At 41.1% G+C, this 24,673-nt stretch overlaps 1 protein-coding gene across 1 annotated transcript in view; it reads right to left on the bottom strand.

Moving 5' to 3' along the window:
• Window positions 1-6,867, bottom strand: part of ELOVL2 (ELOVL fatty acid elongase 2) — a 64,765-nt gene extending 57,898 nt beyond the window's left edge. The window contains exon 1 of the mRNA XM_030314853.1: window positions 6,833-6,867. Within this exon, the coding sequence (XP_030170713.1) occupies window positions 6,833-6,835 (3 nt within the window). The 5' untranslated portion in view covers window positions 6,836-6,867. The remainder of the gene's footprint in view (window positions 1-6,832) is intronic.
• Between the last annotated feature and the right edge of the window lie 17,806 nt (window positions 6,868-24,673).

Raw genomic sequence — 24,673 nt, 5'->3', positions numbered from 1 at the left:
CCTGAATGGGAGACCCCAAACCATCAAATTCCTAAAAGAAAATATAGGCAGTAATTTCTTTGACATCGGCCTTAGTAATATTCTTCTAGATCTGTCTCCTCAGGCAAGGGAAACAAAGGCAAAAAAACACTATCTAAATAAAAAGCTTCATAAGAGACTGTTAAAAACTGAGAAAAAACTGAGGGTTGATGGGGGGTGGGAGGGAGGGGAGGGTGGGTGATGGGTATTGAGGAGGGCACCTTTTGGGATGAGCACTGGGTGTTGTATGGAAACCAATTTGTCAATAAGTTTCATAAAAAAAATATTAAAAATAAATAAATAAATAAATAAATAAAAAGCTTCTGCACAGTGAAGGAAACTATCCACACAACAAAAAGGCAACCTGCTGAATAGCAGATATTTGCAAATGATACATAAATAACATAAAATTCAACACCGAGAACCAACCCCCCCCCCAAAGAATCCAATTAGAAAATGGGCAGAGGACCTACCTGAAAAGAAATTTTTCCAAAGAAGACAGACAGCTGGCCAGGACACATGAAAATATGCTCAACATCACTAATCAAATCGAGACCACGATGAGCTATCATCTTACGCCTGCCAGAATGGCTAGGATCAAAGAGACAAGAAATGACAAGTGTTGGAGAGCAAGTGGAGGAAGAGGAACCCTCTTGCACTGCTGCTGGGAACGCAAGCTGGTGTAGCCACTGTGGAAAACAGTATGGAGGTTCCTCAAACAATAAAAAATAGAACTACCACATGATCCACTAACTTCACTACTGGGTACATGCCCAAAGGAAACGAAAACACTAATTCGAAAAGATATATGCACCTTTTTTTTTTTTAACTACGTTATTTATAATAGCCAAAATATGGGAGCAACTCAAGTGTCCAGCAGTAGATATGCAGATAAAGAAGATAATGTGTATAAATACACAACAGAATATTACTCAGTCATAAAAAAAACCCAATGAGATTTTGTCATTCGTGACAACACTGTAGGACCTAGAATGTTACGCTAAGTGAAATAAACGTGACAGAGAAATACAAATACCACATGATTTCATGTGTATGTGGAATAAAAAAAAAACACAAAGCAAATGAACAAAGAAAAGTAGAAACTGACCCATAAATACAGAGAACTGGCGATAGCCAGAGGGATGGGGCATAGGGGATGGGCAAAATGGGTAAAAGCGAGTGGGAGACATAGGCCTCCAATTATGGGATAAATAAGTCACAGGGATGAAAGGTACAGCATGCTGAATATATATGGTCAATGAGAGTGTGCTACTGTTGCACGATGACAGATGGTAACTATGCTTATGGTGAGCACAGCATAACGTACAGGTTTGTTGAATCACTACGTCGTATAACTATGCTTATGGTGAGCACAGCATAACGTACAGGTTTGTTGAATCACTACGTCGTACACCTGAAATTAATATAGCCTTGTATATCAGCTATACTTCAAAAAAAAAAAAAAAAACCACAGCAAGAGAGAGAGAAAACTTCTCTACTGTTCCCCAAGACTATTTTGATCCTAAGATCTGTTTTCTCTCAACAGTTAAGAAAAAAAAAATTATATAAAAAAAAAAAAAAAAAAGAAGAAGAAGAAGAAGGTATTCAGAAGACAGCCACACAGCTCTCTGGCAGAAAGATCCAGCCAGCCAGCCAGCCAGCGGGAAGAGCCAGTGTAGAGGCTCCACTGATTCTGCCAAAACGATCTCGTGAAAAAAAGAATACCCCATTTTGCAGGTGAGTAAACAGTGTCTCAGAGTGGTGCGATTAAGGGAACAGAGCTAGTCAATAACAAAGCCAGGACTAGAAAGAAACCGGGTTTCTTGACTCTTGGTCCAGTGCCCTTCTTCTGTCTCGTACCTTTGTTCACCAGGCTCGAGGAGAGTGTTCTGTTTCCTGCAAAGCCCCGAATAAATGTAAGGTGTCACCACTGCTGCGGTTGTTGTTGCTATTATTATCATTCATCGGGTCCACTGATATTTCTTGAAAGGTAGCTAAAGCTCAAAGAATAATTTCACTGTCCCTTCCCATGGTTGATTTTTCTCCTTCCTTTATCTGTGCATCTTTCCGTAGGTGGGTCATTTCAATAACAGATTTTCAGGTAAAGGAATTATGTATCTTTGGATATTTGATAATGGTGTGAAACCCAGGAATAAGGTATAAAATAGAAAGTGTAACAACGCACAGAAGAGCCATGAGAGAATGGAAGAATGTGAAGCCCAGCACCTGGGCGGTCCTGGGCAGTAGAGAACTTACCTCTCTCCAGAGGCAGGAAGGAGGCACAAGGAATGGGAGCACAGCACAGGAAGGCAAGAGGGAAGCCTTGGAAATATATTAGGGCTAGAGCCCCCCACCTTTTGTTTTACTTTAATGTTTATTCATTTTTGAGAGATGGGGAGAGACAGAGCATGAGTGGGGGAGGGGCAGAGAGAGACGGAGACATAGAATCCGAAGCAGGCTCCAAGCTGTCAGCACAGAGCCCGACACAGGGCTCGAACCCACGGACCGCGAGATCATGACCTGAGTCAAAGTCGGACGCTTAACCGACTGAGCCACCCGGGAGTCCCTAGAGCCCCCCCTACTTTTAAGCTACTAACTGAAAATGAGGCCTCTGGCCTTGAAATAATGGACCTCAAGGAAAAAGGTTAAAAACTAAGGGACCACAAAGGAGGAAACCTGTTAAAAAAAAAAAAAAAAAGGCAAGACTAGTGGATAGGGGGTTGGAGAAGAGAGGAGACATAAAGACATTTTCAAGTAAAAATGTGAGATTCTACACGAAACAATAGAAGAAGGAGAGTGAGAATCAGATTTCAGACACAGTAGACTTGAGAGCTGGTGGAATTACTAACAGCCGAAGGGAACAGAGAGGACAGGGTGAAAGGCGAGTAGCTGACTTTTAGTAACACGAGGTTTAAGGTGGCAGTGCGATTCTCAGGAGCGGGGAGGGTCCGGCAGGTTAAGAGGGAAATTTGGAAGATGAGTATCATTTGGGGCTGTTTTGTCTGCACAGTAGCTTCTAACCACACGCAGCAAACCAGCACTTGAAATTGTGGCTAGCCTGAACTGAACGTGCTGTCGGCATAAAACACACAACCAGATTCTGAAGATTCCATGTGGGGAAAAAAAAAAAAAAAAAAAAAAAAAGAAGGTAAAGTATCCAATTTTTTTTACATGATTACATGTTGAAATAATATTTGCATGAATTAGGTTAACAAAATATATATTTTTTAAGTTTACTCATTTATTCTGAGAGAGAGAGAACCAGTGGGGAAGGGGCAGAGAGACAGAGAGAGAGAGAGAGAGAGAGAGAGAGAGAGAGTCCAAAGCAGGCTCTGTGCTGACAGCAGAGTCTCTGATGCAGGGCTCAAACTCATGAACCGTGAGATTATGACTTGAGCTGAAGTAAGACGCTTAACCAACTGAGACATCCAGGCACCCCATAAATAAAATATATTACTAAAATTAATTTCACAGTTTTACTTTTTAGTGTGACTACGAGAAAATTTAAAATTGCATATGCAGCTTGCATATTTCTACCGGACAGTGCTGATATAGAGCAATACTAGATACGTTTCAGAATCACGTAAAGGGACAAGAACCCTGAGGTGAATCACAGACATTATTCTGAGGTCTTTCAACCAGAAACAGTCAGATAGGGGGGAAAGAACACTTGTCATTATAAAAGATAATATTGTCTGAACACTCGAAGAACTACACTAGCCACATTTAATGCGTTATCTCATTTGTTCCTCCCAACAACCTTATGAAATGATATCGTTCTTCTTTTTTTTTTTTTTTTACAAAAAAAAAAAAAAACAAAACAAAAGAAAAAAACACTAAGTTCTAAAGAAGCTAATCTGCCTAAGGTCACACCGTGAAATCTTAGTGTTGGGAGTTCAAATCCTTGACTGACCCCAGATCTCAAGGTCTAAATTGCCACACGAATTCCAGAACAATTTATACTTTGCAATTCTTAAATTGTTAGATTTTAAATGGTCATGTTGAAACTAACAATTTATTAGAATAGTCCATTGTCAGGAGTCAGCGACATACCAGTGATGTCCCAATTCGATAAAGGAAAAATACAAATGTGTAAAAATTTTTAACTTCAGAATTTTGCCGAGCTACTCATGTTGGCATATTTTCACCCCGTTTAGCTGCAGTAAGAGATTACTGGTGCAAACTCTTGCCTCTTATCAACATCTACTCCTAAAAATCCAAAACTTTCAAGTTAGATGGTACATTGTCCAAGGGAGATGATCCTGGGCACGACCCTCAAAAGAAGGGCCCTGTTTTCTGAATATAACTAAATATAGGATATGGAGCCACTTATATTTTAAACACCCTGTGGAGTATCTGACCCTCCCCAACGGTGATTACAATGTTTTGAAGGGATGAGTTACACAATTTAAAAAAAAATTTTTTAAGGGAGCTGGATTAAATTTCAACCGTTTGTTGAAGGAACAAAAATTTAGCTTACCCAACAGGATAATTTCTATGCCTTGAAAATGCCATCCTTTGAGGAATAGAAAGAAAAAAAAAAACGGCTTGATTTTTTGACTGGAATCATTGCATAAAATCTCCTAGAAATATAAACTGGGATCAAAAGAATGAGGGGTCTTTCATGTATGTTTGGTGGTTGGATTTAATTTCAAAGACAGACTTATTCCTTCCTTTACATCTTTACTTTTTACTACCTATCTGGCCAAGACAGCAATTATAGAACCGCTAAACTTGAACAGTGATGGCTATAATAATCACATCATTTTCAGGAACTTGCCCATGTAAATTTTACTACGCAGTTTGGCTCAGATTATAAAAACACATGTATCCAGGCTTAAAACAAAGGATTGCTATCCATTTACATTATAGAAATGGGAAAACAAAAGGAATTTGAAGGAAAAATATTTGCTTTGGAATAAGATTAATTAGCAGACCTCGTGATAGGCTGTTCATGTTGGACTTAGATCCAAAACAGTATCCTTCTGAACGGACCTACTAGTTTATTTTTGAATTTAACCCCCCCCCCCGAAACCTTCCCACTCACAGCATCATTTTTTTTTTGAAGTGTGAGGACTTGTACGTGGACATATATAAAAAGATCTCCTCTGAAAACCCAAAGTTTCTGAAAAACACTTTCCTAGAAAGGTAGTATCACAGTAGTATAGGGTAGTGTTTGTAACAGCTAGCCCTTTATTTCGGTTCTTTTAGATTAATTCCCATGACTCTTCCATCCAATTAAGGCGATATCCTTGGACTTGTGTCCTTACTCATTACAATTCATAATAATTTGTAACAAAGGCTCAGGCCCCCAAGGAGAGAGCCTGCTAGCACTAAAAAATGCTTTGTCCTTCCCCGTGCAAAGGTGTTAAGAGCATGAAGTGATAGACCCAGGTATTGAGACGGCCAGCTATATTTTCATCATTGAGGGTCACCACGCTGAGTCCCTCCTTTCCAAGAGTATCCCTCCTCTCAAACTTCCCTTGAGATTCTCATCATTACAAGCGTCAACTGGATAATCCTTGTAACTGCCTTGCCGCTTCCCTTTTGTACATCATCATTAGCATACTGTTTTATTGGGTTAATTTCCTCTTCGATGTACCGAACACACACTATGGGCCAGGCACCGTTTAGGTACTAGAAATACAGCAGTGAACAAAAGGACAAAAATCTCCGCGCTGACACATTCTAGTGGGGAACACGTTCAGTAAACAAGGTAAACAAAAGAGTCTGTTAAATAATACATGACGAAAAGAAAAAAAAATGAAGCAAAAAGGGTAATATGAACTGTGATGGCTGGGGTAGGAAAGACCGAAATTTTAGACAGAGTGGCCAGAGAAGGCTTCACGTATAATAGTAGATGGTATGCGCCTGAGAGGATAGAGAGAGCAAAATCTAGGACTGATCAGTGTCAGCTGAAGTGGGGAAAAGAAAGGAGATTAGCATATTTTAACATGCCCGGTAGTGGAGAAGAAACCATATGGAAACCACATCACTTTCTCTTTTTGTAGTCCCAGAAACAGGTTCTTCTGCCAAAACTCTCAGGCAGTTCACGGGATACGGAGGCACGGGGACACACACGGACACACGCACCCCTCTCTGTCCAGGAACAGAGCTTAATGGCCAGCAGAAAGCGTTAAGAATTCAGAGTCAAGTACTGGCCTGGGAAACCGGGAACGAGAGTAGTTGTCGGAAAGGACACACCAGGACCCCCCGCCACCCCCCCCCCCCCATCCCCGTTTACAAAAGGAAACCTCCCCGACTCCGCGATGCAACCCCAGGGAGGTCGGGTCAAGCACGCAGACACACCCCCGGGATTGCAGGCACGGTGCAGGGAGGAGAGGAGGCACGGATTCAACCGTTAGAGACAAAACCCCAGAATTTCCCGAGGCAGGGTCGGCACCGCGCGAGGGAAAGGCCGTCCCCCACTCCAGGGGTCGAAGGCCGGGGGAAAGCAGGGTCCGGGGGACGAGCGGGAATGGCCGCCGCGGGAGCGGGGGGCGGTTTCGTCGGGCATCCCCGGCGCCCGGCCGGCCGCGTGCTTGCAACAGGGGGCTGGACGCGAGCGGGCGCCTCGAGGTGCCGGGGCGGGACCGCGGCCCCGGACAAAGATCCCGAGACCGCGGCCTCGACCCGGCCCGCGCGCCCCCAACCCAAACGTTCACCGCCCCCTCCCCAGGCCCGCCCGGCGCGACGGGTTCCAGAGGTCGAACCCGCAGCTCCCGCGCCGCCGCCCGCCCGGCCCCTTCCCGCCCAGTGCGTTGGTCGAGGAGAGAAAGGAGAAGGGCGCCGGCGGCGCGAGGCGCCCACTCACCATGATCCGCGGCGGCTGCGGCGCGGCGACCCCGGCGGGCGGCGATGCGCTGTCCAGGGTAGCCGGCGTCCCTCTGCCCCGCGCTGCCGCCGCGCCCGCTCTACTTACCCACGCCCACACCCACGCCCGGCGCGCGCACGCCCGCCCGCCTCCCCGCCCCCTCGGGCTCGCGCTGCTCCCGCGCGGCGCTCCGAGCTCCAGGGCCGTTTCGGGCGCCCGCCGCTCCCCGCCCCTCCCCTCGCCGGGGCCTCGCGCGCCGAGGCGCGAGGAGGGCGGCGGGAGCGGGGCGGGGGCAAGCGAGACGGAGACCCGGGCGGCCTCGCGCGCCCCCTCCCGGGCGCCCGGCTCCGCCCTCGCCGCCGCGGCGCCCCCTGCCGGGCGGGCGGCGATTTGCAGGCCCAGCCGGCGCCCGCCTCGTGGGATGGCCCAACGTTCGCAGAGACTCGGCGCGGACCCGCCGCCCGCCTCTGGCCGCTGCCCCCCCCCCCCCCCCCCCCCCGGCAGCTGCGGCGGCTGCGGGGACCAGGGAGGCTGTAGAGGGCCAGGGCGCTGCTGGTGCTCTTAGTTGGACTCCGCGGTTTCAGGCACGCGTTAAAGGAGAATGGTCCGAGCCCGTGCAGGTTTGCGGGATGTGGGTGTTTTAGATCCAGGTCTATCGGTCGGGTTCTGTTTGGCATGAGGTCCGGAGTGGATCAGTCTGAGCCGGAGCCTCCTTGTCCCCCATGATGCTGTCTCCAGAGGGTCTTATTCCAAGGTCTTCTTAGCTAATGCCACCGATGGTTAGTTTAACCCTTAATTGTGAATAGAAAGTATGGAATCTTAGATCCTGGGCTTCTAATTTTTTAAAGTTTTTGTTGCCCGAGTGAACGATGCTGAGAAAGGTAGACTTGTGATTAGCGTTAAGAATGTGTGCTTGCTTTTTTTTTATGTGGCTGATCCGGTAAACTGAAACGCAAGCAAAGGTGAATGTGTTTGTTGACAGTCAGGAACACCGTATCTGCATGTGCACAGAGGTACCTGCAAATACGCCTAGCATCCATACCTGAAGTGTTGCAGATGTATTTGCAATTTGGTAAAGCAGCAAAGTGAATAACCAAAGATGTCAGAGCTAACTCTTGTCGTATAATCACCTAGTATTTAGAGTTTCCTGTAGTTGGAGTGTTAAACATCAGGTACATACGTGCTTATAAGAGGTGGGTGACTTTAGACGATGAACAGATAGGTATTTATTAACCAAGGCTTCTAAAATCTCACCATTGGTGGGCTCAGGAGTCAGCCCTGCCTCATACTGAGTGATACTGGTTTAGTTGCCTAACATCTCTGTGCTTCAGTTTCTTGATCTATAAAATGGAGGATAAAAATGGCACATTATATATTGTTGTTGGGATTGAATTAATATGAAAAGGCACCGGAAAAATGCCTGGTGCAAAAGTATCAATTATTGATTTTGTTATTGATCTGACACCTGTGAAAATCAGAAAGTGATATTCCTTTTAATGCTGGAATGTTTTTATAAAAAAATGTCTGTAGGGCTGAACCCAAATATACAATTTGATGCCGGTTCGATTCATTCATTCTCTTAATTCATTCAACACAATTGCATTTACAATTGCACCAAAAAGAATAAAATGCTCAGGAATATTGTACCCTGGAAAGGTAAAAGACTTGTACCCTGAAAACTACAAAAGTGATGAAAGAAATTGAAAACAACAGAAGCCAATGGAAAGATATCCGTGCTCCTGGATTGGAAGAATTAATATTGTGAAAATGTCTGTATTATCCAAAGCAGTCTACAGATTGAATGCAATCCTCACCAAGCTATCAAGAGCATTTTTCACAGAACTAAAACAAACAATGCTAAAATTTGTGTGGAACCACAAAAGCCCCCAAATAGCCAAAGCAATCTTAAAGAAGAACGAAGCGTGAGGTATTACAATCCCAAATTCCAAGACGTACAACAGAGGTGTAGTAACCAAAACGGTATGGTACTTGCACAAAAATAAACACAAGGGCCCCTGGGTGACTTGGTTAAGTGTCCAACTCTTGATTTAGGCTCAGGTCATGATCTTGCAGCTGGTGAGATCGAGCCCTGCATCAGGTCCCTGCATCAGGCTTTGCACTGATAGTACAAAGCCTGCTTGGGATTCTCTCTCTCTCCCCCCCCCCCCTCTCTCAAAAGAAAATAACTTAAAGAAAATAGACACATATATCAGTGGAACAGAATAGGAAGCCCAGAAATAAGCCCATTCAATAAATATTTGAGTACCTTTTATGCCAGGCTTTGTGGTATGAGCTGGGGATACAAGAATGAACAAACAAACACAGCCCCTGACATTAGTTTTCAGAATCTTGTGATGATCCATATTATGATATCCAGGGACTAGAAGGAAATTTACTGAAATATTCACCAATACTCAGAGTTCCCTCCCGCCCCCGATAACAGTAGTATGGGATAGTGTTTTTGGTATTTTTTATTTCTCAGCCTTTTTTTTTTTTTTATTTTTTTTTATTTTTTTTTATTTTTTTTTATTTTTTTTTAAAAAAAATTTTTTTCAACGTTTATTTATTTTTGGGACAGAGAGAGACAGAGCATGAACGGGGGAGGGGCAGAGAGAGAGGGAGACACAGAATCGGAAACAGGCTCCAGGCTCTGAGCCATCAGCCCAGAGCCTGACGCGGGGCTCGAACTCACGGACCGCGAGATCGTGACCTGGCTGAAGTCGGACGCTTAACCGACTGCGCCACCCAGGCGCCCCTCTCAGCCTTTTTTTTTAACATGTATTATTTTATATTTTTAAAGCCATAAAAAATAGCTTCTACATTCTTTGGGTATTGAACTGTAAAAATGCCAGATCTGTATTTCACTGTATCATGAATCTGATGTGGTAGAATGGGAATTCTTTTTTTTAAGCTTATTTATTTATTTTTGAAAGAGAGAGAGAAGCAGAGAGAGAGAGAGAGAGAGAGAGAGAGAGAGGGAAAGAGAGAATCCCAAGCAGGCTCTTCGCCGACAGTGCAGACCCTGATGCGGGGCTCGATCTCCCAAACTGTGAGATCGTGACCTGAGCTGAAATCAAGAGTCAGACACTTAATCATCTGAGCCACCCAGGTGTCTGGAATGGGAATTCTTAACCTAGTGATTCTCAGACATTATTGTGTGTAAATTGCACCTGAGGCTTTAATCAACTTCAGGGACCTGGGACCCATGCAGGGTCTCCAGTGAAGACCAGGAATACAAATTTTAAAAAGCATCACAAATGATACTGATGCAGGCAGGTGACCCTTGGACCACATTTTGAGAACACGAGTCCATCAGGTGCTCCGGGAAAGCTTTAGTCTGTTTTTCTAACAGCTCTAAGGGAAAAAGACATGTGATAGCCAGTGTCTAAGCTCTGCTGTTTGCTGGCAGGAATTGTGCCATGGATGTCGTCTATACCTTGCAAAGCATGCCAGGTTAACACAGAAGGAACTCTAACACTTTATCTGCTGCTTCCCATTACCATTTAGCCAGGTAACTGTTATTTTACATTTGTTGTCTAAAAACGCAGCTAGAACCAGAAGGAGATCTAAAAAGTTACCTATGTCTGGGGCACCTGGGTAGCTCAGTTGGTTAAGCATCCAACTCTTGATTTTGGCTCAGGTCATGATCTCACCATTCATGGGTTTGAGCCCTGTGACAGGTTTTGCGCTGAGCAGGGAGCCTGCTTGGGATTCTCTCTCACTCTCTTCCTGCCCCTCCCCTACTCACGCTCTAAATAAATAAATAAACATTTTTTAAAAGTTCCCTATATCGTATCTATTTCTTAAAATACTATTTTATGGCTTTCCTTGTCACTAAAACAAAGGAGACATCGTCATATGCAAGAGGGTATTTTTTTTTCCCACCCATATCTCATTAAATAGAAAAGGAAGTGGTTCTACCTCTATAAACACAAAACTGGGAGGGTACCTTAACATATTAATCAGAGGAAACACGAGAGTCCCCTCATTTATCTATCAATAAAAATATTTTAATATGCCATCAACATTCTTTTATAGGATTTTCTTCCTTTTATTTTTGCTCTCTTATATAGATTACACAAAAACTGGAATATACTTATGTTTCTTTAGCTGTAGGGCACGCCTACATGGAGCGTGTGCATCAGCTAAGGCACAACAATAACAGAATTGGAGCCTAATTATGCGTTAGGCACTGACATGAACACAGTGCTATAGGAAATGATCATTAGCATAATCTAAGAATCTTAAACCTAGGAATAGAGATCAGACTCCATATATATATGTGTGTGTGTGTGTCTATGTATACATATATACATATATATGCATATATATGTGTATGTGTGTATACATACATATATGTATATGTGTGTATATATATACATGTATTTTGCAGGTGAAGAAAGTCTATCTCAGAGAAGACCAACAAGTAATAAGTCATAGTCCTAAAGCCTGATCTGCCCCCTGGTTCAATGTCCTCATTGTAACTACTGCCTCTCCAGCTCTAGCCTTCTAGTTCTCATCAAAATTATGAAGTGGGAAAAACTTTGTTTTCCATGATTCTAATATTTTTGTGTGGTTTCATCTGAAGCATTCCTCCTTTGACACTCGGCACCGCTGTATTTTATCCTAAGAAAAATACTCACTTATAATGTGCCTTTAACTTAATATAACACCTTTCTCCAGGGTTTTTGTATTTGTTACGTCAGATCAATCCTGGTAAGAAGGGTTTTATGTTGATTTAGTTAGACATATTGACTGAGTACCATGCTTCAGTACAATGTTCTAGAGCGGGGATCGGCACACTATAGCCACGGGCCAAATTTGACCAACTGCCTCTGTTTGTAAATAAAGTTTTATTAGAACACAGCCTTCCCCATACATTTACATATTGTCTATGGTGACTTTTGCACTAAAATGGCAGAGTTGAGTGATCGTGACAGAAACTGCATGGCCTGCGTTAACCTTAAAAACAAAACAGTTATTTTACCAGCAAAAAAGGGATTTATTCGGGAAGAGCAGACAATTGCAATTTCAGACACGCAAGCTACAGCCAAATCACAGGTAAGTCCATCACAGGAGAGGAATGTTACTTTTATGGAGAAGAAGGAGGAAGTTGGGAACGGTGTTTTGGTTTTTGTTTTTTTAATGTTTATTTTTGAGACAGAGACAGAATATGAGCGGGGGAGGGGCAGAGAGCGAGGGAGACACAGAATCCGAAGCAGGCTCCAGGCTCTGAGCCGTCAGCACAGAGCCCGATGTGGGCTCAAACTCACAAATGGTGAGATCATGACCTGAGTCAGACGGATGCTCAAACCCAACTGAGACACCCAGGCGACCCTGAAAGCTGCAAATCCTCACATATCTACGTGGCTCTTTACAAAAACATGTGGCGATCCCTGTAGGAGCAAGATATAATAAATAAGACCTTGAACAATATAGGTAGATCCTTTTCTCTTACGAAGCCTGTATTTTATAGGAATAATACAATAAACAAAATAATTTTAGAAAAATGTCATAAAGAAATGATACTATGGTAGAGAGTTGACTTGGTGGGAGGGATGCTTGAGATAAGATGGCTAGGAAAGTCCTCTCTAAGCAGATAGTATCTCAATGGCAGAACAAGCCAGCTATGGAGCCACAAGTAAATCTAGAGGAAGTCCCTCTAGGTGGAGAAAACAGCAAATGAAAATACCCTGAGAGAAAAACTGGGCTTGTCTGAGGAACAGGAAGGTGGCCAGAATGTCCAGAAGTGTGACTCAGGTGTTAGAGTTGGATGCAAGCCCATCATTACCTTCACCCACTCTTGTAGGTGGAGATCCATATATTTGTTGACACCGTGGCCATTAACCTCTGCCCTGTGGCCCTACCGTTGAGGATCTCAGCCCTAGGGAACCTGGTCCTGGAAGGACATTCTCAGATGATGTCTTCTGGTCAGCTGCAGACATCCCAGTTCAGGAAACCATAGTGGAGCCATTACTTTGTACTCGTACAGCCACTTAACTTTTATCTTTTGTCTTTTTGTTATGCTCATTTAATTGATCTTATTTACTTGAGGCATTCATTCACATTTTGTCTTTACCATTGTCTTTAAAATATGCTGGTTCTGTTAAACTGCATTTAGTTCCTTTGAATATTCTTTTAAAAAGCTCTTTTATGAATGTCAAGTAGCACAGGCATAAGGTGAGAGTGCCTATTTCACAAGGAAGGGGAGTTGTCCCAAGGCAATAGCCTTTCCAACACACATCATAGAGTGGCTGTTTCTACCTCAGGTGTACCTTCCATGATTAACCCCAGACAGTAGTCCCCCAGCCTCTTTTTGTTGCAAACCTACCCCATACTTAACATGAAGACTAGAAATCAATTGAGGAAAGAGAGAAATTGCTGATTAAAACCCAACCATTCAGGGCCTCAACCTGGGTGGCTCAGTCGGTTGAGTGTCCAACTCTTGATTTCGGCTCACGGTCCCACGACTATGGCATCAGGCCCCAAGTTGGCTCTGTGCTGAGTGTGGAACTTGCTTGAGATTCCCTCTCTTTCTCTCTCTGCCTCTCTCCCCTGTTTTTGTGCTCTCTCTCTCTCAAAATAAATAAATAAGCTTAAAAGATAGCTGATCTATAAGAAATCATTTTTACATTATTGTAAATGATTGAGATGTTAACAATGTGAATGTCATAATGGTAAAATTTGCATGAACAGATAAAATCCATTAGACTCCTCCCCTGACTTTGCTTTATCTTAGACTGATTTGCCCTGCACATTCTTTCTCTTCTCTTCCTGAAAAAAAAGATTTTCAATACTAAAACCATATACGCCAACAAAAAACTCTACCCAAAAATATTGATTCCGCCTAAATGAAAGCAGAAGTTGAATGGTTTGAGATGACAGGGGAATAAAAAATAGCTAGAGGAGTAGAGTTTTATTAGAAATTAGCTAGTGCATTGTTATATCTGTTCTAGTTGGTATTCAGTGAGGATACAGGATAGTAATCCCCAAATAGTGAACATTTTATTTGACCAGTGTATTGGTGAATGGGTCTTCTAGACGGGATAGAAATGAAGAATCTAAATGAGGTGCAGATGCTTGAAGAGCCTCTTACCTGACCCGGATGTCAACCACATGCATCACTGCAACCCAAGCAACTTCTTCAACATCTGGGAAACAGACCAAAGGGATCCTAAGATTCATCCGGAAGCTATCGCAGGCAGCCTCAGCTTATGACCTCATCATTCTTTTAGCTCAAGTGTGGTATTTGCAGGTAACTATCGGGTATCTAATATAAACCATGCCAAATGACTGACAACAGTAGATGAGGAAACTGGGGTCTAAAGAACGGAATTAGTGTACCGGGGTCACATAGGCAGTCAGGAAGTGGGGAAGCCAGGATGCAGTCTGAAGCCTGTTGGATTCTTTCTCTGACACCATGCTGTGTTGAATAACCCTATCTTTGAGAATCCTAATAAATTTGGCAAAGAAACTCACTTTCTATGGTTCAGAAGAGGAGATGAAGTGTAAACTTTATGGCAATTTGATTTTTTTTAATTATGAAAAATTTCGAACATCTACAAAAGGAGACAGAATAATAATGAATGTCGATGCATCTCTCACTCATCTTTAAAAATTATTTATGCATGGCCAGTCTTGTTTCATCTATGCCCCTACCTATTTCTCCCCGTTCTATAATTTTGGGTTTTTTTTTCTATTATTTTCAAGCAAATCCAAGATATAATCATTTGTCTGTAAATATTGCTTTTTTTTTAAGTTTATTTATTTTTGAGAGAGAAGGGGGGAGGGGCAGAAAGAGGGAGAGAGAAAATCCCATGCAGGCTCCATGCTGTCAGTGCAAAGCCTGACCAGGGACGCAATCTCACAAACCATGAAATCAAGACCTGAGAGGAAATCAAGAGTTGGACGCTTGACCGACTGAGACCCCCAGGTGCCCCTGTCTGTAAATATTTCAGTATGTATCACTGGAGACAAGAAATCTTTTAAAAACCACGCACAATCACAAACCCATCGTGATATGTTAAACATTAACCATAATTTCTTAGTAGCATTAATTACAGACACTGAATGTGCAAATTTCCCAAATTTGTCTTCACATTGCAATTGGTTGATGTATCTTTAAGTCTCTTTAATCTCCGCTCTCCCCCTCTATCTCTTTTCATTTTCTGGCAATTTGTTTGTACAGTAGAATTTCCCACAGTGTGGATTTTTTTTTTTTTGACAGCATCCCCAGGGTACAGTTTAGCATGTGCTTCTGACCTCTGTGTTTTTGTAAAATGATAACCGTAGCCAGCTCTGGAGGCTTGTTCAGACTCAAGTTAGAAATTTTTGGCAAGACTGCTTCAGAGATAATAGCGTGTGTTTCCATCAGGAGGCGCATGATATCCAATCTTGGCTCCTTTTGTGACGCTTTGGCACCCGTGGTTGATGCCAAGTGTTTACATCCAGTCATTCATTAGGGTTTGCGAAATTGTGATAATCTAGTTCTGTCATTCCTTCTTCGTTTATTAGCTAGAATACTTCCAGAAGTTTGCCCATATATGCTCTTTGATTACCTATGGTTGCATTTGCATGGGAAAGACGAAATAAACCCCAATGTTTCTAGCAGCACTTTCAGCCGTAGCCAAATTATGGAAAGCACCTAAATGTCCATCAACTGACAAATGACTAAAGAAGATGTGGTTTATGTACACAATGGAATACTACTTGGCAATGAGAAAGAGTGAAATCTGGCCATTTGTAGCAATGTCGATGGAACTGGAGGGTATTATGCTAAGTGAAATAAGTCAGGCAGAGAAAGATGGATACCATATGTTTTCACTCATAGGTGGATCCTGAGAAACTTAACGGAAGACTGGGGGAGGGGAAGGGAGAAAAAGAAAGTTACAGAGAGGAAGGGAGGCAAACTATAAGAGGCTCTTAAATACTGAGAACAAACTGAGGGTTGGTGGGGGGTGGTGGGGAAGAGGGAAACATGGGTGATGGGCATTGAGGAGGGCACCTGTTGGCATGAGCACCAGGTGCTGTATGCAAACCAATTTGACAATAAATTATATTTAATATAAAATAAAATAATAAAGTAAGGAAAAGTCAAAAAATAAAAAAATTAAAAAAATAAAATTTTGCAGTGAAGAGCTGGTTCCCTAGCAATGTAAAAATTCAGAGAGAGTTCAAAATTTAGACATGGAGATAAGTTAAGAATGCATAGCATTTGGAAATACTCATGCTAGCCAGTGTCAACAAGGCCACCTTAACTATTGTTGCCCAACTTGCTTTTTTAAATATATACCATGTTCTATCTTAACTAGAGTGGCTTTCAAGGATTTCTTTATTTATATAAGCTCTGAAAAGGAAAAAAATTAACAGGAGACTTTAACGGGATTGATCCTTTCCAAGGGAAGAGGTCAGAATGCAAGAGAATGAGTCACGGGAGAATTTTTAAAATAGTATTTGGTTCTACCATTAAACTAGTTGGATAGAAAAGTATATAAGGCAATAATCTTGATTCTAATTGGTCCCCACTCTAACTAGTTCTGTTACAGATAATTAGCAATTACTTTTGTTCTACAAATACTTCAGCTTATATCAGAATTTGCCTTAAAATGCGAATTTCAACTGTCTTTTTAGCTTCTGTCACATAGCAAACATTCGATTAATATTTAATATACACTTCCCTTCCCCGCTTTTTTCATGACTATATGCCGCCTAGGGTTTCTGTGACATTCTAATAAGAATCTGATTAGATTCAAAGGCCTTTGAAAAATATAGTTTTATTATTGGCTAATAGAAATGCAGTTTCTGAGCATACAATATCATTTATATAAGCAATATCATGAAAAAATGCGACATTACTTTGTTGAGGCCTGCACCAGGCCAGCGCTGAAGTGTTTACCAAAACAATGGAAGACATATTTCTAGCTATCCTATATTAAGCATGATGGCTGCGTTGGGAGTCAGGGTTTTGCACGTTCTAGCATTATCTCCCCATTTCTGATGGAGGACCTTAACATTGTACTAGCAGCAAGAAACCCTGCCTGAGCCAGTGCCCATGGGATCTGTTGAGTTCTAATATTAGCTGCAATTCACTGAACTAGGAAAACTTACATATGTGACAGCATGAGATAAGTCTAGCCAGCAAGTGTGTGGCCCAGAAATTTTACCAATGAAGTAGATAAAATTTAGCTCTTTTGCATTTCTATTTTTTGTTCTTAAAAATACACATACTTCAATTCATGTGTACCTGTGCTGATCGTCCTTCCCATAGTGCAACTGAATGAAGCATGGCTATGTGTCCAATAGAACTTGTGCTCACCTGCTTTTTATGTGAAGGTCTACAGCTTTAAAAGGCAATACACCAATAGCTAAAATTCCCGGTGCATCGATTTATATCATTTCTAATAAACCAAAGTCACTACATTCTTAACTTTGATACATAGTAGTCATTAAGGACCCTATATGTGGAGGATGGCCTCTTTTACCATATGGAGGACTCATTCTGCTCCCCACCAACCCTCACTCTCACCTCCAAACTATCTAGCAGGTACTGAACTTGTAAAATGAACTTCTGCCAACGACTATACATAATTTCATCATCCAGACTAAGCTGTATTCAGTAACCAGACTACCTCCCAGAACAGAAGCATGCCCTTTCATAAGACTACTCAGAGCATAAGAATAAACACAAAGGCCTGACCACCTTTTGAATTCCTTAAACAAATAGTTTCAAACAAACTGGTATCCTTTGGAACAGGCTGAGTTAACAGGTCAATAGCCTTTACTTCAGGAAAAAGAAAAAAACAAGTAGAAAAAAAAAACACGTTTTAATGAGATGACTCAAGATCCTTGATTCTGCCAGAACATAGGTTGCAAATCAATATCTAAAATTTTTTTTTCAACGTTTTTTATTTATTTTTGGGACAGAGAGAGACAGAGCATGAACGGGGGAGGGGCAGAGAGAGAGGGAGACACAGAATCGGAAACAGGCTCCAGGCTCCGAGCCATCAGCTCAGAGCCCGACGCGGGGCTCGAACTCACGGACCGTGAGATCGTGACCTGGCTGAAGTCGGACGCTTAACCGACTGCGCCACCCAGGCGCCCCTGCAAATCAATATTTAAAATATGAAATAGTAGAGACCAAGGGAGACGTACATAGTCTCAGAGACCTCTAAAGGACATCTAAGAAAGTCTTCATGAAAAGAAGGTAATAGCAACTTTTAATTCTTAGCTTAAATGAGGAGAGCCGAGGAAATAAACTGTTAGCTTTGAAAGAAGACAGAAATGCTTACTATGTGGCTTCTGGGACACGTTGTAAGGGTCATTAGTGGATGTCCATCTACACTCTGTCTAGTAGCATTATCTTGACCCACTGATACCAATCAAAAGCCTAATTGAGAGAGAGATTTTTTTAATGGAAATTTGTCATTTTTGTAGTCTTATTCAAATAGTCTCTATCCATTCCTGTATTAAGCCAGATCTTTAGAAAGCTGAAGACATGGACCAAATCAAATTGGCCCGCTAAATTGTTTGACTCAAATGAAGTTGGTATGATAGCATCATTTTGTATCAAGAAATGCCACAGGAAACAGCCCTATGAAATACTTTATTGTGTTTATCGTAAAGTAGCTGACTGTTTTTGATTGATTGATTGATTGATTGATTGATCTAGAGCATGTGAGCAGGGGAGAGGGACAGAGGGACAGAGAGAGGGATAATTGCTAGCAGGCTCCACCCTGAGTGTGGAGACTGACCCAGGGCTCGATCCTGTGACCTTGGGATTATGAACTGAGCTGAAATCAAGAGTCGGATACTCAACCGACTGAGCTACCCAGGCACCCCAAAGTAGCTAACTTTTCAAGTTTATTTTGAGAGATAGAGACAGAGAGAGTGAGTTGGGGAGGGACAGAGGGACGGGGGAGAGAGAATTGCAGGCAGGCTCCGTACTGTCAGCACAGAGCCTGACGCAGGGTTTGAACTAATGAACTGTGAGATCACGACCTGAGCCAAAACCAAGAGTCCGAGGCTTACCTGACTGAGTCACCCAGGAGCCCCCAAAGTAATTGACTTTTAAAAACTATTTTTTCTGCTAGAAGGGTCCAGAGATAAAGATACTTACAACATACTTTTCTCTGGCTTTAGTGTATATGTTGGTACTAGAATAATCTTCACTTAATCTAGTTACCATAATAATCATCAACATGAATTTTAAGGAGTTAATCAGCAAATGCATTCAGGAAAGCCAAGCCTCATTCATTCATTCATTCCTTCATCCATCCATTCAATGCGTTTCCTGAGCCATTTCATGGTTTATTTGCCACATTCATGCCTTCTTTAGTAAAGAATCTCTTCAAATCTTTTGCCCATTTTTTACTGCATTGTTTGTTTTGTTATTGATGAGTTTTGACAGTTTTCCATATATTCTGGATATAAATCCTTTATCATATATGTACAGTACAATATTTTATTCTATCTATCCTATGGCTTCTTTTTTCTGTTTTCAACAATGCTTTTCAAAGAGAAGAAATCTCAGTTTTGATGAAGTCCAAGTTATTCTTTTATGAACTGTGCTTTCGGTATTGTATATAAGAAATATTTGCCTTCCCAGAGTCACAGAGATTTTCCCCTTTATTTTCTTCTGGGAATTTTGTAGTGTTATATAGTGTTACAGTTTACATTTAGGTTGATGTGGTTCATTTTTAGTAAGTTTTTATATTTGGTGCAAGAGATAAGTCAAAGTTCTTTTTTCTTTTCTTTTCCCTTTTTTTTTTTTTTTTTTTTTTTTTTGGTATGTGGATGTCTAATAGTTCCAGCACCATTTGTTGAAAAGATCATCCTTTTTTTTCTTTTGAGTTGCCCTTGCTCCTGTGTCAAAAATCAATTGACCATATATGTGTGGGTAAACATCTGGACTTTCCCTTCTGTTCTGTTGATTGTGTGTTTACCTTTTCACCAATACCAGACTGTCTTGATTACTGTTTCTTTAGAGTAAGTTTTGAAATCAAGTTTTGAAAGTTTTCCACTCTTTCTCAAAATTGTTTCGGCTATTTCAGCTCCTTTTCTTTCCCATATAAATTTTTAGAATAAGCTTATTAATGTTACACCAAAATTCTGGCAGTGTTTGACTGGGACTCTGTTGAATTTGTAGATCAGTTTGGGGAGAATTGACACCTTAATAATATTAAGTTTTTCTATCATGACATAGTATTTCGTTTCATTTATTTAGATCTTCTTTGACTTTATTCATCAATGCTTTGTAGTTTCAAGCATATCTTGCATGTATTTCATTAGATTTATAACTAAGTATTTAATGTTTTTTGTTCTATCATAAATGATTTTTTAAAATTTCAATTTATGGGGGTGCCTGGGTGGCTCAGTCGGTTGAGCGTCCGACTTCAGCTCAGGTCATGATCTCGCAGTTCGTGAGTTCCAGCCGCACGTCAGGCTCTATGCTGACAGCTCAGAGCCTGGAGCCTGCTTCAGATCCTGTGTCTCCCTCTCTCTCTGCCCCTTCCCAGCTCATGCTCTGTCTCTCTCTGTCTCCCAAAAATGAATAAACATTAAAAAAATTTTTTTAAATAAAAAAATAAAAAATAAAATTTCAATTTATGGTTGTTTGTTGCTAGTATATAGAATTACCATTGATTTTTGTGCATTGACATTGTATCTTGTAACCTTACTAAACTTATTAGTTCTAGAAGCTTTTTTTGTAGATTCCTTGAGATTTTCTACATATATGATCATGTCACCTGTGAATAGAGGCAGCTGTATTTCTTCCTTTTTATCCATATTCCTTTTATTTCCTTTTCTTGATTTATTATACTGACTAGGACCTCCAATATAATGTTGAATAGGAGTATGACAGCGGAAGTCCATTCCTTGTTCCTGATATCAGGGGTAAAGCTTTCAGTCTTTTGCTATTAAGTATAATGATGGTTGTTGGGGTTTTTGTAGATGTTCCCTATTAAGCTGAGGAAATTCTCTCTTTTCTTAGTTTGCTGAGAATTGTTTTCTATTATTATTATAAGTGGATGTCAAATTTGATAGTTTTGGCATGTTTATTGACATAATAACATAATTTTTCCTTCTTTAAATCTGTTGATATGGTACATTTTATTGATTAATTTTTGAATGTTGAATTAACTTCAATTTCCTGGATAAAGTTTGTTCGGTCTTATATTGCTAATATTTTGTTGAGGATTTTTTTTTTTTTATATCTCTGTTCTTGAGAGTTATTATTCTATTGTTTCTTCTAATGTCTTAGTCTGGTTTTGGTATCAGAATCAAGTTGGCTCAATAAATAAGTTGGGATGTCCTCCCTTCTTTTCTTTAAATTTTTTAAAAATTTTTATTTATTTCCAAAGGAGAGAGAATCGGAGCATGAGTGGAGGAGGGGCAGAAAGAGAGAGAGAGAGAATCTGAAGCAGGCTCCAGGCTCTGAGATGTCAGCACAGAGCTCAACGCGGGGCTTGACCTCACAAACTGCAAGATCATGACCTGAGCCATAGTCGGACGCTCAACCAACTGAGCCACCCAGGTGCCCCCCTCCCATCTTTTCTATTTTCTGGAGAAATTTGTGATTTTAGAACTGATACTATTGTTCTTTAAAATGTTTTGTAGTGTATAACATTGAACTCATCTGAGCCAAAGTTTTCCTTCTTAGAAAAATTTCCAATGTGAATTCAATTTCTTTAAGAACTAGGACCATTCAGATTATTTATTTTTATTTGAGTGAGCTTTGATAATTTGTGTCATTCAAAAAATTTGTCCATTTTATCTAAATTGTCAAGTCTTTGGGCATAATTTTATACATGATCATATTTCCTTATTGTTCCTTAAATGTTTGTAGGATCTGTAGTGATGTTCTTTCTTTCATTCCTAATATTGGTAATCTGAGCCCTCTCATATCCATGATTAGTTTGGCTAGAAATTTATCAGTTTTATTGAACTTTTCAAAGAATCAGCTTTTGGTTTCACTATTTCACTGCTGTTTTTTCTGTTTTCAATTTCACTGATTTCTGCTCTTCTTTATTTCCCTCCTTCTCTTGTTTTGAGTTAATTTACTTTTCTTTCCCAATTCCTTACGGTAGAAACTTAGATTATTGACTTAAGTTTTCTTCTTTTCTGATATCAGCATATACGGCATAGTTTTTCCTCTAAGCATTGCTTTAGCTATATCCCATACATTTTAATATGTTGTTATTTCATTTTTATTTGATTCAAAATACTTTCTACTTTCCCTGTGATTTCCTCTTTCACCCATATATTGTTTAGTAATATTCCATTTCCAAAGATTTGGAGGTTTTCCAGATTTCTCTTTGTTATGGAGTGTAGTTTAATTCTGCTATGGCTAGAAATAAACATACTACATATGTTTTTTTAATTCTTTTAAATTTGTGGAAACATTTCAGAATATGAATCTATTCAGTTAGCCTGGCATCTGGCCTATCTTGGTGAAAATGTTCCACATGTACTTGAAAACAATGTGCATTCTGTCATTTTGGGTGGAATATTGGCTTTACCCAATGTCAGGTAAGCAAACTGGTTCACAGTATTCTGTATTCTATATAATTAGGTTGCCCTAATCTTTTATTTATCACAGGCTACCTTCAAATAATACTCTACTGCTTCTCACATAGTATAAGAATGTTATGACTATATGCTTCCAACTCCCCATTTCTATCCTTCGTGCTGTGATTGGCATACATTTTTCTTTTATATGCCACAATTCTACAGTCCACTGATACTATTTTTCTTTAAGTAATCAATTATCTTTCAGCACAATTAAAAACAAAATGTCAAGAAGAGACTTAAAGTGGTGGAGAAGTAGGGGATCTACATTTTCCTCATCCTTCAAACACAGCTGTACTAAGGTCAGATCACTTGGAACACCCAGGAAATAGATCTTCAGAGAAGCAGAAGGATCTCCACAGTTGGAGGGAGAAAGCTTGGCAGAATGGAGGTGTATGTATGTGAGCTGGGGGAGATAAAACAGTGGGGCTAAGGAAGAAAGGGAACCCTTTCTGTGGAAAGACAACAGGGAGAGAAAGAGAGAGAGTTGTGAAAGTGTGGCATCATCACAAGAGGAAATCTCTCTGGACCATGGAATAGACAGGGAGAAGTTCTGAGTGTATATATTCTTTTCTGCAAACAGCCTTTGGAGCTGAAACTCTGAGGCTTTGGAAACACTATTTTCTTCCAAGCGGAGCTGCGATGCACACTCCTGGGGAGGAAGAAGCTATCCTGAGTGCATAGCATGGTGTAGTAATCTCCAGGGTACGGTGAAAGAGAACAGTCCTCTTCCTAGAGTACTTTGGGAGAAGGTTTATTACCTCCCCAAGGCAAAACTCCCTGCAGTTGCCAAAGGCCTTTCATCAGCAGGGTGGAGGGGGTCTACTCCAGAGGAGAGGAGTGGATCTGCACCTTGCCAGGTCCTTTAAGACTTCAGGTTTTGAATCCCAGCCAATCACCAAAGGGAAGGTGCAGGGAATTGTGGTGCAGGGCAAGCTGATTGCCCTTGCTATTCTGTGAGGGCTGCCTGAATAGAAAGAGTTGAGATCCTCAGTCTGGGGAGGAGAGATGGGGGGGGGGGGCGCCATTTTTCCCTCAACACCAATGTGATTGGACTTCAGAGAGCAGCAAAGTGGCCCCTGGTGGAGGAGGGACACACTTATACCAAACCCCAACCCCGCGTGCCCGGCAACTGCTTATCTACTGGAGCAAGACTAACTGTCCCAACACACCCAGCGTCTCTTCCAGGTCAGCACAGCCACCACCCCAGGAGCCAATAGACAACTCTTTATTTTTCTTTTTCTCCTCCCTCTTCTTTTTTTTTTTCTTTTGGAATCATGCTCATGGTTTATGGCTTTTTTTTTGTCATTTCTTATTATATAGTTTTAACTTTTTGATCAGACTTTTTTTATTCTATTCTTTCTTCTTCTTTTCTCTTTGCTTCTATTCTTTTCTCCTTCTTTCTTTTCCTCTCTCCTTCCTTGGAGTCAGCCTTATAGTTTTTTGATATTCTGTTTGTTTGTTTTTTTCTCCCCTTTCCATTTTCTCTTTTTAGGGGCTAGCCCTCTTTCTTCCCCACCCCCCCCAAGGTTACTTCAACAAACAAATAAAAGCACACCTAGTTAAAGATCCAAACACTCAACCACTACAAGCAAGGAGGAGCCCGGCAGAGGACTGACCAGTGGGATAGAGCAGCCAAAACACAACAGCAGAGTGTATACCACATACACTAGAAACACTTCCTGAGGTGCCAGGCCCTTGACAGTGTATGACCCCTTTTTAATATGGTAGTACTGTCAGGTGCAGGACACATAACACACTTACAAAACGTGCAAAAGACAGAAACCTAGCCAAAATGATCAGACAGAGGAATTCTCCCCAAAAGAAAGGTCAAGAAGAAATCACAGGCAGAGACTTGCTCAAAACAGATATAAACAGTATATCTGAACAAGAATTTAGAACAAAAGTCATAAGACTAGTAGCTGTGCTTGAATAAAGCATGGAAGACACCTGAGAAACCCTTGCTGCAGAGATCAAAGACCTAAGAACTAGTCAGGATGAAGTCAGAAATGCTAGAGCTGAGATGCAAAATAAACTAGTACAGTGAGAGCAAGGATGGAAGAAGCAGATGAGAGAACAGGTGAAATAGAAGATAAAATTATGGAAAATAATGAAGCTGAAAAAAATAGGGAAAGGAGATTACTAGGTCATGAGGAGAGAATTAGAGAACTAAGTGATTCCATGAAACAAAACAATATCCATACCATAGGAGTTACAGAAGAAGAGTGAGAAAAAGGAGCAGAAGTTTTATTTGAACATATAGCTGAGAACTTC

The sequence above is a fragment of the Lynx canadensis genome, chromosome B2 (genome assembly GCF_007474595.2).
Source record: "Lynx canadensis isolate LIC74 chromosome B2, mLynCan4.pri.v2, whole genome shotgun sequence".
Classification (NCBI taxonomy): domain Eukaryota; kingdom Metazoa; phylum Chordata; class Mammalia; order Carnivora; family Felidae; genus Lynx; species Lynx canadensis.
The sequence above is the reverse complement of the archived record's forward strand: the minus strand, read 5'-3'. Positions and strand labels throughout refer to the sequence as shown.